Source organism: Thamnophis elegans, chromosome 4, assembly GCF_009769535.1.
Source record: "Thamnophis elegans isolate rThaEle1 chromosome 4, rThaEle1.pri, whole genome shotgun sequence".
Lineage (NCBI taxonomy): Eukaryota > Metazoa > Chordata > Lepidosauria > Squamata > Colubridae > Thamnophis > Thamnophis elegans.
Genome location: NC_045544.1, coordinates 128,857,509 through 128,874,838, shown reverse-complemented (window position 1 = coordinate 128,874,838; position 17,330 = coordinate 128,857,509). Strand labels below are relative to the sequence as shown.

Sequence of the window (17,330 nt, the reverse complement as noted above, 5' to 3'; positions counted from 1 at the left end):
CATGTCCCACGGCATGTTCAAAAAGTCCCGATTTTCCAAAAGAAAGAAAAGACGTCGAATCATCAATTTTAAAAAGGATGCCATTAAAAAAAAGTTTGTATTTCTCTGAAATGTCATTCCCGATGTGGCCTTAGAGGGCAGTGGTTTCCCTCTCTCCACTCGCCTTGCTCGCAGCGCCCGACGAGGGGCGAGGCTCCCTCCCCTCCTGTGCGTGCAAGTGCTGACGCGTGCCATTTTTCTGCAGGGAGAGCGATGGCTTTCTGGCGGCGGCAGTGTGGCAAGGAGGAGGCTTGGTCCGGGCCAAGCGGCTCAGCCATCGGAAGGTGTTTTTTTTTTTGCCCGCTTCTCTTGGGTGCCACTCTCCCTGCAGCCATGCCGTGCAAGCCGCCGTCAGCAAACTGGTCCGGGTGAGCCGAGGGGAGGCAGGCGGGGATCCGGTTGGGAGAGGCTGGCGATGGGGGTGGCTTTTGAAAGGGTTGGGGGGCGTTGGGGGAAGGCAATCGAGGGAAGGCTGCTTTGCAACTGCCAGTGAAGTCCCATCTAAACTTCTTGGTTTGCCATCCCCGGCCCGGAGCAGACCGTTCTCGGGAAAGCCGGGTTCTTCCTCCCTCCCTCCCTCCCTTCTCTTCCCTTCCTCCCTTTCCCCTTCCTCCCTTTCGCCTCCCTCCCTTCTTTCTTTCCCTCCCGTCTTTCCTTCCTTCCTTCCTTCTCCTCCCCTCCCTCCAGCCCAGAGGAGAAGCAGCTGCTTCTGGAACTTCTTGAGAAGTTTCCTTGCCTGCTTTTCTCCTTCTCAAACGCCTTCCAATGACTGGCCAAGCTCTCCTCCCCGGAGTCTCTTTCTTCTGCCTGGGAATGGGATGGGGGTGTGTGTTATTGATTAAAACTTTTGCCACCCGGTGCTGCGGCTGAGGTGAAGCCGCCAATCTCCCTCTGGCACCCCCGCCCGTGGCAGCGGCTCCTCCCCCTCTGCTCGGAGCACCTGAGCTGTGCACCTCATTACTCCTGCCCCCTCCTCCTCCGCCGTGCTTTTGAGGAGTCATGAGGCCACGGGAGCCAGTAGGAAGGCGGCGGAGGGTGGGTGCGGGGGGAGCAGGAAACAAAAGGCCCTATGGCTTCTCAAAAGCACGGTGGAGGAGGAGGAGGGGGCAGGAGTAACGTGGTGCCCAGCTCAGGTGCTCCAAGTGGAGGAGGAGGCAGCCACGGACAGGGGCGCCAGCAGGAGCTTTGGCGGCTTCACCTCAGCCGCAGCGCCGGGCGGCAAAATTTTTAATCAAGAACACATCGCCCCGCCCCCCGTCAATGGTGTCCCGCTTAACCAATTTTAAAATCTGGTCACTTTAAAAAAGGGGTCCTCACGGAAGTTCCAGAAGGCCGGAAGGAGCCTGTTTCTGGCTTCCGGAGGGCCTCCAGAGCCTGGGGGAGACAGTTTTCACGCTCCCAGAGCCTCAAGGAAGGCCTCCAGAGCCTGGGGAAGGTGAAAACGTCCCCCGTTATGGTGCAGGAGGTCAACTAGGCCGCACCCACCCAGCAACCCAGCAGAGAACCCACTGCTGAAACTTTTGAAGCCCACCCCTGCATGTATTGACCTTCTGAGAAGCCAAGTCAATGGGGGAGTCAGATTCACTTAACAACCATGTGGCTAACAAAACAACTGCAGTGATTCACTTGACGACAGTGGCCAGAAAGGTTGCAAAAATGGGCCAAGAATCACTTAACAACTGTCTAACTTAGCGACATAAATTTTGGGGTCAATTGTGGCCGCAAATCAAGGGCTATCTGTATATAACATTACCTCTACGTACAATCCATGGCTTCCTCCTTCATTAAAGTCTCCTAGCTTTCAAGGATCTTTGGCAAATCTTTATAAGAACATTATTATTTTTTTATAACTGAATATCATTCAAACTTTTGGAAAGTTTGGGTGCCCCTGGATTTAGCTGTTTTTATTTCTGACCATCACAGTGTCCCAAAGAGTGTTGTGGTGGCCTAGAGGTGGAACTTTCTCCTCACAATCAGGAAGCTGTGAGTTCGATCCTAGGTAGAGGCAGATATTTCTCTCTCTCTGGGCACATTGAGATTCTATCTGTTGAATACCAGGAAAGATTCTGGAAAAGATAATCAAGCAATGAATTAGTGAACACCTAGAAACAAACAAAGTAATAGCCAAAAGCCAACATGGGTTTGTCAAAAACAGATCATGCCAGACTAATCTTATTGCATTCTTTGACAAAGTGACAAAAATAGTGGACCAGAGGAATGTCATCGATATCGTTCACTTGGACTTCAGTAAGGCATTTGATAAGGTAGACCATAACCTACTACTAGATAAAGTAGAAGAATGTGGGTTGGACAGCATCACCACCAGATGGATTTGTAACTGGCTGACCAACCGCACTCAACGTGTAGTCCTCAATGGAACTGCATCTACATGGAGGAAAGTATGCAGTGGAGTACCCCAAGGCTTTGTTTTAGGCCCAGTACTCTTCAACATCTTCATCAATGATTTAGATGAGGGAATAAATAGAGAACTCATCAAATTGGGCAGATGACACCAAGCTGGCAGGAATAGCCAACACTCCAGAAGACAGGCTTAAGAAACAAAAGGATCTTGACAAACGAACATTGGGCACTATCTAATAAAATGAAATTCAATGGTGAAAAGAGTAAGGTTCTACAGTTAGGTAACAAAAACAAAATGCACAGGTACAGTATAGGTGGTACCTTGCTCAATAGTAGTAACTGTGAGAGGAATTTTGGAGTCCTAGTGGACAACCATTTAAAGATGAGCCAGCCGTGTACAGCAGCTGCCAAAAAAGCCAACACAGTTCTAGGCTGCATAAACAGAGGGATAGAATCAAGATCATATGAAGTGTTAATACTACCTTATAATGCCTTGGTAAGGCCACACTTGGAATACTGCATTCAGTTTTGGTCGCCACGATGTAGAAAAGATGTGGAGACTCTAGAAAGAATGCAGAGAAGAGCAACAAAGATGATTAGGGGACTGGAGACTAAAACATATGAAAAACGGTTGCAGGAACTGGGGATGTCTAGTTTAATAGATAGAAGGACTAGGGGAGACATGATAGCAGTTTTCCAATATCTCAGGGGTTGCCACAAAGAAGAGGGAGTCAAACTATTCTCCAAGGCACCTGAGGATAGAACAAGAAGCAATGGGTGGAAACTAATCAAGGAGAGAAGTGACTGAGAACTAAGGAGTAATTTCCTGACAGTTAGAACAATTAATCAGTGGAACAGAAGTTGCCTCCAGAAGTTGTGAATGCCCCAACACTGGAAGTCTTTAAAAAGATGTTGGATAGCAATTTTTCTGAAATGGTATAGGGTTTCCTGCCTAGAAGGGGGTTGGACTAGAATACCTCCAAGGTCCCTTCCAACTCTGCTATTGTATTGTATTGAATACAACTCCGCATTGGCGACAGGAAGGGCATCTGGCCACTAAACACTCAGCTTCATTCAGTTGCTCAGATTCCATCCGGTATGGGATTATGGGTTCATTAAAGACGATGATGCAGGACAGCGACTCAGGCCTGCCGCGCCCCCAAACTGGTTCTCTGGGCAGCGCCATAGGTAGCGCCATAGGCAGTGCCATCTTGTTTTTTGCTTCTGCATATGCACATCAAACATGCATGCATGCCCAAGAGTGAATCAGCAGTAGTGCTTCCTGGAACCATCCCTACGATGATGATAATGATCACAGTATGGCAAAGTGCTTTTTTGAAATGGCAACTCTACTTTTTTTGTTTGTCCTTGATATATGTTGCTTCTCATCCAACAAACTTCTTCTAACAGAACTGCTTCTTAGATGAGAAGCCGAATATCTTCAAGGAAAAAACCAAGAAACTCCAGTTGCTTCTTGAAAAAAAAAAAAACTTTGCAACAACCATGACCTGGATGAACTGAGAATCTCCAGAGACAGATCACCACAGTAGAAATCTGTTTAGCATTTGAACATTGAAATAACTTTCCTGCCTATGAAAAGGAATAAAGATGAAGAAATGTGTTTGGTTAAAAAAAAAAAATCCCCTTTCCCCTCCTGACACAAGTACACAGGAGGCTTCCAGAAGCTGTTTTTGCAAATCATTGAAATTTGAGATCTTTCCAGGAAGAGGATTTTTTTGGGGATATCTATATCTAATCTATATCTAATCTATATCTCTCCATCTCTCTATATCTATCTATCTATCTATCTATCTATCTATCTATCTATCTATCTATCTATCTATCTATCTCTCTCTCTCTCTCTCTCTCTCTATCTCTCTATCTCTCTAATGTATGTATGTATGTATGTATGTATGTATGTATGTATGTATGTATGTTTGTTTGTTTGTTTGTTTGTTTGTTCTGGGCCCCCTCCGTCCGGTAATGAACGCAGACACAGGCTTAGCTGTTTGCCACTCTTCATTCACAGCAATTATAATCCTGTTGGCTGAAAGCCCAGACACGACTCACTGGCAAGAAGTTGGCAGCAACCCAGACTCCAACAGACACGGAACACAAGGCAGACACAAGAACTCCAGACAAGGAGCTCTCCAGATTATTACGAACGGTTGTGTCCTGCAAAAGGATTCCTCCCAAAGTCTCCTCTTATATACTCTCTTGGGGGGGGGGGCAAGCCACAACCACCTGGGCTTGATTATCTCTTATGAGTCAGTCTCTGTAACTGCTGCCTCTATTTCTCCACCCTCCGTTGCCTGGCATCAGGGACAAACTCCCTTTGATCTTCCCCACTGCTCCATGCCTCAGGCGCCTCCTGGTAGCCAACCAGCCTCTCTGGTCCCTGCTCTGAGTCTGAACCCTGCTCAGGGTCCTTCACATCTTCCATAGCAGACTCATAGGATTCCTCGCTATTGGAGTCCATCGACAGCTCCCAACGGCTCCTGCTGGGCCACAACATATATCTATATCCATACACACACACACACACACACACACACACATTAATCTAGAGCTTGTCGATCAAAAAGGGCAGCAGTTCGGCGGTTCGAATCACCGCATAAGGGAGTGAGCTTCCGTTACTTGTCCCAGCTTTTGCCAACCTAGAAGTTTGAAAGCATGTAAAAATGCAAGTAGAAAAATAGGAACCACGTTTGGTGGGAAGGTAACAGCGTTGCGTGCGCCTTCGGCATTTAGTCATGACGTCCACATGAACACAGAGACGTCTTTGGACAGTTTTTGGCTTGAAATGGAGATGAGCACCGCCCCCTAGAGTCAGGAACAACTAGCACATATGTGGGAGGGAAACTTTACCTTTACCTTAGGGCCAAGCTTGAAATCAAGAATTGTGACTAGGCTTAATAGAAACCAGATGTATTTCTCCCTCCCTCCCCCCCTCCCTCCCCCCGCCCCCTCTCCCACTCTCTATCTCCCCCTCCCTCCCTCTGAGTATGTATGTGTGTGTTTGGTTATATTCTTTGTGGTGATTGGAGGTTTTCCTGGTTGTTATTACCTAAGAACAAACTTCTTGTCTTTCTTTGCAGGGCAAAATATTATCTATCGAGGATGTTTTAAAGTACCAGAAAATTTAACAAACATCTTGCCAGCCTCATTAATACATTCTAATTTGACAGTGGAGATGTGCTCTGAATTTTGCTCCAAAAAGGTAAGAATTCCTTTTCCTTATTGTTCCTCCCTCCCTCCCTTCTTTCCTGCCTTCCTCCCTCCCTCCCTTCCTACCTTCTTTTCCTTCCTTCTTCCCCTCCTTTCCTATCTTCTTTAATATATTATTATGGTTGGTCACATAGTTGAATGTTGTTTAATAAGATATTGCTGCAGGATTTAAGCTGTTCCAAGTACAGGTAATCTTTGACTTAACAATAGTTCATTTAATGACCATTCAAAGTTAGTACAGTATTGAAAAAAGTGTCCTATGACTGTTTTTCACACTTGTGAGGTTTTTCACACTTATGACCATTGCAGCATCCCCATGGTCACATGTTCAACATTCAGATACTTGGCAACTGGCTCATATCCCGGGGTCACGCAATCCCCCTTTTGCGACCTTCTGGCAAGCCAAATCAATGGGGAAACCAGATTCACTTAACAGCCGTCTTATTAACTTACCAAACTGCAGAGATTCATTTAACAACCGTGGCGAGAAAAGTCGCAAAATGGGGCAAACACGCTGAACAAATATTTTCACCTAGCAACCGTAATTTGGGGCTCAGCTGTGATAGTAAGTTGGAAGGCTACCTTTAAAGCTGCCTTTTGCAATTGACCACTGGTGATTTTGTCAATGCCAATGGTATTCCAGATGTTTTGGAACCAGATGTTTTGGAACTGCAACCAAGACCGCTATTACCACTGGCACTATCTTTGCTTTCTATTGTCACAATTGTTCTCCCGCTGTTTGCAACTCTGTATATTTTGTGATTTCTCTCTCTCTCTCTCTCTTTCCAGTTCTTTGTATTCTATTCCATCCCATCATCTCCAGCAATATCCACTAGACAGACATTTTTTTTGTTTTTCTTATCAACAATTGTTAAGTCTGGGGTCTTCCCAGAGCACTTTAGCCTCTTCATTTCATATTACTTCATCTTATTTGTGATCCCATCAATTCTTGCTTTCCGGCAAGTAGTATTTCCTGGAGATTTCCTATGCATCATTTTTGCTACCTTGTCGTGCCATTGTTTGCAATCACCCCGTGTGATCTTCTTGCACAAGCTAACCAGACGGTCCTCTGTTTCCTGGTCCTCTTGTTTCCTCAGCTTCTTTACAGATGGCATTTCCTGTCTGTTGTGCCCTTCTCAATTCTGGCTTTGTATACATTTGTCCTTAAGACTTGATCTTATGCAGCCAGAATTAGCTCCTCTGTTTCTTTCTTCAACTTTCCTGCTCTTACCCATCCATCGCTAGGCCTTTTTGTTACTTGCTGATGAAATAAATGTCCTTCTGGGTTCAGCTCCAAGTGGGGAAAAAGACACTGGAGACATGGAGGCTGCTTGGAAAGATGGTTTATTGGTGGACAGGGCCACATGGCTTGAGCCCTGAACAGAAAAGGTGATCACATGCTTCAATGTTGGTGGAGAAGAAGAGAAGGGCTGAGGGAGGGGCTAGCTAGGCTTTTTATAACCTGTTTAGTCCCACCTCTCTGTTTCCTGTTCCTGTGTAGGAAATGTATTCTGATTGGTTATCAGACTCCCATAGGGCCATGCAGGGGCAACTCTCTGGGCTGTGTTTTGAATCCAGGTTTACTTGAGTTCTCAGATGCCATGTGGTCAGTTGAGTAAAGGGCCAATATTATCATGCCTTTACTCCCATCCCCACTGGGGCTGCAGTGGAGAAGTCTTTATTATATAAAAGGGACTAGCTTGGCCTTCTTAATGGCCCATTAATAGTGGGGATGGGCAGGAAGCTACAGGCAACTATTCTGTCTTTTAAAACATGTTTCTTTCTTTTCATATCCAGATAAATATTCTGCCTTTTCAATATTTCCTAGGATATTTCATTTTTCTGGGAGAGGGCTGGATGATAACTTGGTTCCACCACAAATGCGCGAATGCCAAAAGCGCGCCTCACTAAACCGCGCCGACAAAACTGCGCGACGAAGGAGCGACAAATGAGCCCTGAAGCGCGCCGACAACAGCGCGCCGACAGAAGCGCGCTGTAACCTAACCCAAAACCTAACCCTAACCCTAACCCTAACCCTAACCCTAAACCTAACCCTAAACCTAACCCTAAACCTTACCTTAATTTAAATCGCGCTTCTGTCGGCGCGCTGTTGTCGACGTGCTTTTGACATCGCGGTTTTAGCGCCGCGGTTCTGTCGGCGCGCTTATGACGTTCGCGCTTTTGTCGGGTCACGGATAACTTCCCACACTGCTTTGCCTTTTTTTCCTTTTAATGTACTGGCTGTTATGTATTGAATATATATAGTTGGGTTAAGCCCTGCTAAAGTGAAACTAATCTTTAGATGACCCTAACTTAAGGTGACCAGATTTTCAGATTGGAAAAGAGGGACACCCTTGACCGGGGGGGGGGGGGCTTGATTAAAAAAATTTTTTTTGTCAAAAGGTCACCCCAGGACACTGAAACCAGCATAAATACAAATCTGTTGCCAAACAAAATTTTGATCACGTGACCATGAGGATGCTGCAACGGTCGCTAAGTGTGAAAAATGGTCGCAACGGTCGCTAAGTGTGAAAAATGGTCGCAACGGTCGCTAAGTGTGAAAAATGGTCTCAACGGTCGCTAAGTGTGAAAAATGCTCATCAGTCACTTTTTTCAATGCCATTGTAACTTTGGTCACTAAATGTTTTCCCCCTCCTCGAGACTCCTCACTTCTTCCTTCATTCCTCTTGCTTATCTACCTTCACCTTATCTGTCTTCTGCTCTTTCCTTTCTTCCTTCCTTCCTCCCTCCTTCCATCCTCTTCTTTCCTCACTCACTCCCTTCCTCCTTTTTTCTCTTCCTTCCTCCTTCCATTATTTATACGATATAAAATTCAATGAGGGTGAAACACACCAAATCTGGCAAAGCTGCCTTGCACCAACCTGGCCTGCCCATAGAATAGCAGCCACTTTGAGACACATAAACCTGGTCTGAACATATTGCATCACAAAGATTTGCAAAGATCACATTTGCAAAAAGGAACATTTCTTGTAGTAAATACATTTTATAAACAATTTAAAAGTAAAAATCCCCCCAAAATAATAAAAAGGTATTCTATAAATAAAAGAAATCCTTAAAAACCATTGTTAAGTATTACACCAGCAATAATTTATACTATCACCATTTCAAACTATCATCAGAAATACGAATCCGTTGCCAAACATCAACATTTTGATCGCGTAACCATGAGATGCCACAACGGTCGCTAAGTGTGAAAATGGTCGCTAAGTGTGAAAAATGGTCATCAGTCACTTTTTTCAATGCCATTGTATCTTCCTGATTATTAAAAGTGCAAATTCACTCAGTGTCAATCATGACTCCTGAGTCCATTTCAAAGTATTGTGCATAGAAATTTTAAAAATGGCTTGTTTCAATTTATTTTGGATAGAATCTTTTTTTAAATAGTCTAAGACAATTTTAAAAAAGAATCAACACAGAATACCACTATTTTAAAAAATCATATGCACAATAAATAAATATTATTTTAAAATACATTGAGCCTATACTCCTTACAGTAAATGACTCATCTGGAAACAAGCCAATAGCATTTTTTGTGCTTTCAAATTTACAGATGTTCCAAAATCAGCTTAAAGTCCAAATATTTAAAGACCACCCCCCTCAAAGCTATCTTACCAGAGCTTTAAATATCTTCTGGGGAGGCCCTGTAATCCCATTCATGACAAAGGTAGGGCTTTCTCAGGAGGAAGGTTTCAGCTGGTGCCCATCCTTTGGAAACCTCCTCCAGAGCAGGGAGCCCTAACCTGCTGTCCATTCAGGAAGGCTGTACAAATTATTCTGTCTTCTAGAGCCATTGGGATTTAATATGGTTTTATCACTGGATTTTCTTTTTATTGTTTTTGTGGAATTGTTACAATGATTTTATATTAATATAATTTTATTTGGCATTTTTGTTGCTGTAAACTGCTGAAAGCCCCTGATAGAATACAAATTATTTAATAATAAATTTAAAAAGCTGGGTGCAAGATATGAAAACACTGCAAACTATTGTTCAAGATAATTTGAGAAAAGGGAATCATTCACCAAGAGTGCTAATAACTACTGTTAAGTTATATAGCAAATCAGATACTAAGGCCTAATGCCACAGAGGGGAGAGAAATTCATAAGTTTTCAAGATTTCCTGCACTGCTTCAAACATGAATCCACAGCTATTATTTGATACAAGAAGATGGGTATGGAGAACGGAAAGAAATTTAAATTAATAAAAAAGATGCCACTGAAATCATCTGTTTTAATTATAATCCCTCTTCCTGACAGTGGATCAATAAAAAAAGATTATGCCCAATTCAAACTGGAAAAATACATTTAGCTCAAAAAAATAAGATCGTCATGGTGATGAAAGAACATGGCAAGTATCCCTAGGAATTATTTGTCTCCAGGCAAATAAGGAAATACCTGTTGCTCTGGTCTTTAATGCAATTCTTGCTTAAGGCAGAGCCCTCCCCCGAAAAAATGCTTCTGCCGGGCTGCGAGAGCCACGTGGAAGTTGTCTGCACAGCTGAAAAAAGGACTGTTTGCTGGGCTGGGAGGAGGAGACAGCCCCCTGCCTTCTCCCCCTTGGCTTTGCGGAGTTCACAGCCAGCACGGGCGGCAAGTCTGGATGGAACCACGTGGAAGTTCTCTGCGCAACCGGCAGCCGCTTTTTACTCCCGAGTAAATTTTTACTTGGGAGTAAGTAAAATTTACTCCCGAGTAAAATTTTTTACAAAACATGATTAATTTTACTCACCACCAGTAAGCGCAGCTGCAACCCCAACAAGAAAGACAAAATAAAATGGAGACTCCTCTGCGTCCTCAGCTAAGGAGTCCAGCCAATCAAATCAGTGAGCGGCAGGCTGGGCTGGCTTAAATTTGTAGGTAGCATAGAACAGAAGGATGAGCCAGCCCAGCAGCTGATGGGCGGGAGCTGCCAGCGCCAAAAAAGCGTGCCTTTTAAAAAAGCGGGCGGGACGCGGGAAAATGCATCAAAAAGCGGGGGTGTCCCGCCAAAAGCGTTATGTCTGGTCACCTTACCCTAACTGTTAACTGTAACTGTTTGAAAGGAAATTTAAAACATTCATATTTGGGCGGGCTTTTTCAAGGTTTTTTTTTTTCAAACAAAGTTTTTTATTTATTTTTTTGTTGCATATTTTAACTTCTTTTGTGAAGAAAGTGTTGTCCTGGTTTCCCCTCCCCTCTTTTCATCTTCTATTATGTATATTACATTTTACATCATATTTCCATTTTAAATTTCAGTCGTCTTATTTTTATTTCATATTCTTCCCCTTAGTTTGAATTTTTTCTTAATATATAAACAGTATCCTTTTGCCTCTCAAAGTTAATCAAATTTAACATATCATTTTCCATCTATTATTCTTTTTTACTATTAATAATCCTCAAGTTTAATTTTATATAGCAACCATTTCATTTAATTGGTTATCCACAAGTAGTAATTTTAATCTATATCCCCACACATTTTATTGAATATATACCGTTGGCTATATTTACTAAGTTTCAGTGTGTGTATAGTGTGTATAATAAAGGTGGGATAATACTGTGCATACAGTACACATGCACACTGTATATCCCACCTGTATTATTTTTTACAAATAACTCACAATGGAAAACATATCTTCCTCCTGTTTTCCCCATAATGACAACCCTGTGAGGTGGGTTGGGCTAAGAGAAAGGACACCCAGCTGGCTTTCATTGCTAAGTCCTTTAGATATTGGAAGACTGCTATTGTGTTACCCCAGTCCTTCTTTTCATTAAACTAGACATACCCAATTCCTGCAATTATTCTTTGTATATTTTAGCCTTCAGGCTCCTAATCATTTTTCTTGTTCTTCTCTGCACTCTTTCTAGAGTCTGAAAATGTTTTTTTTTACATCATGGAGACCAAAACTAGATGCAATATTTCAAGTGTGGTCTTACCAAAGTATTATAAAATGGTAATAAACTTCATGTGATCTTGATTCTAGATTTCTGTTTATGCAGCCTAGGGCTGTGTAGTCCTGGGGCAGATATAATCATCAATTTCACTATGGGGATGTATACATAGTGAACAGTCATTAGCTGTCCTGTTTTCTGTTCAAATTGTCCAATCCAGCCCGTGTCCAGTTAATAATTCCAGCAGCATATTGAGTCACAGCTATGGCCCAGATATTGATGTCTTTGTTTGGTATTTCCACCATTCATTTTTGTCTTTTCTCACTCTTGGATATATTTGTCACTAATTACTTTTTAAATTTGTCATGCTTGATATTATCCAACTGTAAAAATGCTCAGATACTTGTTGGCTTCAGATTGATGGCTCCTAATGGTTTTGGCCATTTAGCATTTCAATTGTGTTATTGTTCGAGATTTTACTTCAATTTATTTCTACAGTGGCATTTTTCTCTGGGCTATTATTATTATTATTACAGAACATTTCAATTTCCTATATTTTCTGCTACAAAATTACAGCAATCTATGCCACCATCCCTTGGCAAATGAGGTCAAAGGGCCTTGGGATATATCTATGAAAGAAGTTTGTAAGTTCTAGGCAGTGGTGGATTTCAAAAAATTTTGGAACCTCTTCTGTAGGTGTGGCCTGCTTTCCGAGTCCACTGGTGGAACTCTTCTAACCGGTTCAGTAGATTTGACGAACCGGTTCTACTGAACTGGTGCGAACTGGTAGGAACCCACCTCTGCTTCTAGGTCTTCAGATTCCTAACTTCTCCTCAAAGCTAGGAGCTTCTGATATAGAAAACATATCTGGAATTGATGTTAAGATGATTATAAATACGATTAAGGGACTGGAGCTAAAACATATGAAGAACAGTTGCAGGAATTGGGCTTGTCTAGTTCAAGGGGGGGGGGACTAGTCACTAGGGTGATATGATAGCAATGTTCCAATATTTGAGGGGATGCCACAAAGAAGAGGGAGTCAACCTGTTCTCCAAAGCACCTGAGGGCAGGACAAGGAACAATGGATAGAAAACTAATCAAAGAGAGAACCAACCCAGAACTAAGAAGCAATTTCCTAACAGTTGGAATAATTAATCAGTGGAAGGAATCGCATTCAGAAGTTGTGGGTGCTCCAACACTGGAGCTTTTTAAGAGAAATGGTATAGGGTCTTCTGTTTGAGCCAAGGGGTTGGACCAAGAGGTCCTTTCCAACTCATTATTCTGAAGAAGACATCCAGCCCCCTTTTTACACTTACAGGCCCATGCAATTAATTTTAGAAGTACCAATCCTTTGTTACTTTAATTGTTCTTATATTTATAATTGTTTCTATATTTCAGTTCCTGTTATTTTGTAAGTCACCCTGAGTCACCTTTGCACAGTGAGATGGGTGATGTAACAGAGAGATAGGTAGGTAGGTAGGTAGGTAGGTAGGTAGGTAGGTAGATGATTGATAGATAGATAGATAGATAGATAGATAGATAGATAGATAGATAGATAGATAGATAGATGATAGATAGATAGATAGATAGATAGATAGATAGATAGATAGATAGATAGATAGATAGATAGATAGATTGATTTTCCTAATGGCCCAGGTCCCCAGGTGTCTGGAGTTCACTTCACCTTCAATACTGTTTCCATGATAACATACATTCTTAACATTCTTCTGTTCATTATTTCCATGAAAGTAAAAAGTGAGTTTGCTCCTGCCGTGATTCATGTTGAATGTTGTTTAATGTCAGATCATGGCTTTCTTTGAGAAAACGATGCTGTATTTCAAATTTGAGAAGAAAAGGCAACACAAGCGTTTGGAATAACACACCTTTGCTTTGCCTGTGGCTGAATAGGTGACAGACAGTCCCAAAGAAGCCATCATCACGTCCATCAAAATGTCAAGGCAGCATCATTGGAACCAGTTCTGTTTTTAACCCCAATCCCTACCTTGTGGGAGTCCTGGGCACAGTCAAAATATCAAGATGGCAATTGCACTAAAAAAATTCTTTTTTTATGCAACACACCCACAAACAAACACACAGACCCACAAAGTAGGCAGGATTTTAATTGTGTGGGTTTTTGATCATCATCTTTTTGACCCTTCCTACTAATCTCTGCAAAGAGGATTACATAACAAAAAGGATTAATAAAACTTGAGTTCCAATTTTATGTGGTTCCAGGAATTTTTAATAAGGTTAGGTTAAGAAGATCAAGAGCCCTGTTGGGAGAGATCGAGGGAGGGAAGTGTACAGGCAGGCCTCAACTTATGACTGTTGAAAGAAATGTCCTTTGGGTTCAGCTCCAAGTGGGGAAAAGACACTGGAGACATGGAGGCTGCTTGGAAAGATGGTTTATTGTTGGACAGGGCCACATGCTTCAGCCCTGAACAGAAAAGGTGATCACATGTTTCAATGTTGGTGAAGAAGAAGAAAAAAGGGCTGAGGAAGGGGGCTGGCTAGGCTTTTATACCCTGTTTAGTCCCACCTCTCTGTTTCCTGTTCCTGTGTAAGAAATATATTCTGATTGGTTGTCAGACTCCCATGGTGCCATGCAGGGGGCTACTCTCTAGGCTGTGATGAGTTCTCAGATGCCTTGTGGTCAATTGAGTATATTATCATGCCTTTCTGTAGCTGCTGGTGAAGTCTTTATTATGTAGAGTGGGCTAGCCTGGCTAGTCTTAATGGGCCTATTGACAAAGTGGGGGTGGGCAAGAAGCTACAGGCAACTATTCTGTCTTTTAAAACATGCTTCTTTTCACATCCAGATAAATATTCTGCCTTTTCAATATTTCCTAGGATATTTCATTTTTCTGGGAGAGGGCTGGATGATAACTTCCCACATGACTATTCCTTCAAAAACCTAGAGCTTCCCCCACCCTCTGAAGCACCCCATGTTCAGCATAATGAATTGCAAGGGGAGAGCGGGAATTGCATTGGTGTCTTGCTTAATGGCAACAACAATTTAATGGGCCCCTTGGTGATTCCTAAATCAAGGGCTACCTGTAGGAATTTTGCATTCAAAACATTTTGGGCTCGAAACATCTCTTTTGAGGAGGAAACAATTGTTGTGGCCTGCTAGTGCCCAGCGGAGTTTGCAGCAGAGTCGGACAGTGAGGAGGTTGGGGAGGAACATGGGCCAGTCCTGGAGTCTGGGGGAAGGCTCTGATGAGGGCTCTGTGTCGGAGGCAGAGAGGGGGCCAAGGCCGTCGACTGTTATCAGCTGCCTTCGGAGTCAGACATCAGTGATGCAGAGAAACAGCTGGAGCCTGTTCCCAGTGTGTACATGGGCAGAGGTGCCAGATTGAAGGGAACAGCTCAAGAACATGGGTTGACTTGGGAGTAAGGCCACAGGTGAACCTTACATAGGGAATAAAGAGGAGCGAAAGGGAAGGGGTGTTTGCAGGAGACAATTAGTTTGTTCCTGCATTCTTGCCAAGTATGCGGCATCTAAAAGATATCGGCGTCTGAAAGATATCAGCCTGACCACTCCAAGCCTGGTAAAGGTCGGTAATTGTGAACTATCTTGAAAGACTGTGGGAGAGGAAAGACTTTGCTGGAGAGAAATTGACTGTAAATTAAATAAAAAGGGTTTTATCGGGATGAGGACTCGGCTTCGTGCTGCTGTTGGGGCAGCTTAGGTCAGAAGAACAATTGAAGCAGGTTGTTCTGTTTCAATATTTCCTGATAGAAATATTTTCATAGCAAGTGTAAGAAATTTCCAGTTATCTACTTTGAATTGGAATCGGGGCTGTTCCACTGGGGAACAGTGAGGCTGTTGGAGTTCAGAATACATCCAGGATGTCCTGATTAGTATCAGAAGCCCACTGAGATGTCCAAAGAATCCATTCAGATCTGAAAATCAGTACTATCAATTTTTTGATGTCTTGCCACACTCTTGACAAGGCACTAATTTTGAGCAAAGAACATGATAGAGCCATGGTGGCACAGTGGTTAGAATGCAGTATTGCAAGCTATCTTTGCCCCCTTCCACTTTGCCAGGAGTTTGATCCTGACTGGATCAAGGTTGACTCAGCCTTCCATCCTTCTGAGGTGGTAAAATGAGGACCCAGATAGTTGGGGGGGGGGGCATAGGTATGACATTATAAACCACCCAGAGAGTGCAGTAAAGCACTGTGGAGCAGTATACAAGTCTTAAGTGCTATTGCTATAGAAAGAAAAGGTATCATATGGGAAAAGATCAGAACGGTTTTCTATCTTTTGCTGAATGCAGGACGCAAAATAATGTCTTTAAGTTACAAGGAGGCAGCGTCGAAATGAACATTAGGAAACACATCCCAGTGTTAAGAACAACTGAACCACCAATATTGGAGGTGAATTCCCCTTTGATGAGTGTGTTTTTCTGTCAGAGATGCTTTAGTCTGTGCTCAATAAAAAGTTGAGCTACACAGCCTAAATATGGGTAGTCCTCAATTTCTGACCAAATTGAGCCCAAAATGTCTGTTCCTAAGCAAGGCAGTTCTTAAGTGAGTTTTGCCCCTTTTACGATCTTTCTTGCCGCATTTGTTAAATGAATCACTGCAGTTGTTAAGTTCCTCATTGACTTTTTCAGAAGATTGCAAAAGGTGATCACATGACCCTGGGACATTGCAACCATCATAAATGCATGCTAGTTGCCAAATATCCCCATGGGGATGTTGCAATGGTCGTAAAGTGTGAAAAACAGTCATAACTCACTTTTTTCAGTGCTCTCGTAACTTTGAGCTGTCACTAAACGAACTGTTGGAAGTTAAGCAGTAGCACTTAGACTTATATACCGCTTAATAGTGCTTTGCAACCCTCTCTAAGTGGTTTAAAGACTCAACCTATTGCCCCCCAACAATTTGGGTCTTCATTTTACCCACCTCGGGAGGATAGAAGGCTGAGTCAACCTTGAGCCTGGTGAGATTTAAACTGCCAAATTGCAGGCAGCTGGCAGTCAGAAGAAGTAGCCTGCAGTACTGCAGTCTAACCACTGCACCACCGTGGCTCATAAGGACTACCTGTAGTCTCTTCCAATTCAATGGTGTTGTTCAAACATTATTGTTAACCTCATTTCTAAAGTAACCTGTTTTCTGAATTTGTGCTACACACTGGACCATAATCCAGTCAATAAGTAAGATAATAGGCTAAGCCACAGAAAACTCAATTTTGGTTAATACTAACCAAACTTAGCCTATTATGCAAAGGCAGCTACAAGCTTTTCTGCTGAGATTAGTTGTGTTGTATCCAGAAGATGCAATTTAGCAGTCCAAATCACAGCTCTGGCTTGCTTAGATAAACCTCACTGTTTTCCCAGACTTCATCTCCACGAAGGAAAAGGGAAAATCTGCTAATGCCTTTCTCTTAGAAAATGGATTTTTTACATGTAATCAAACTGAATTTATTTCTATCCTGTTAAAATGGACTAATGAGAGCCACAGTTTTCTCCCCCGCCATGATTTTAACCTAAAGGGAAAGTCAGAAGGGGACAGTTTGAACCCAATTATGTTGACAACTATTTAATGCCTTGTCATGCTGATGGAACATTAGAAAAAAAAAGCCTTAGGGACTCTCCATAAATTACCTCATTAGGAGGGGATCATTACCGAGAAAGTTCTCTTTAGGAGAATAGCATTGGATCCTTTTCATCAGACACATTTAGGGTAGTTGATAGCTGTTGCCTGCTTTGAACTAGCCTTCTGTTTTGCATAGAAGATGGGATGGGATGGGATGGATGGGATGGATGGGATGGGATGGAAATGGAATACAACAATAAAATACAG

At 42.8% G+C, this 17,330-nt stretch overlaps 1 protein-coding gene across 1 annotated transcript in view; it reads left to right on the top strand.

Moving 5' to 3' along the window:
- Window positions 1-17,330, top strand: part of LOC116508134 (WSC domain-containing protein 1-like) — a 57,482-nt gene that overhangs the window by 19,040 nt on the left and 21,112 nt on the right. The window contains 2 exon segments of the mRNA XM_032216617.1: window positions 5,499-5,620; window position 8,470. Of these exon segments, the coding sequence (XP_032072508.1) occupies window positions 5,499-5,620; window position 8,470 (123 nt within the window).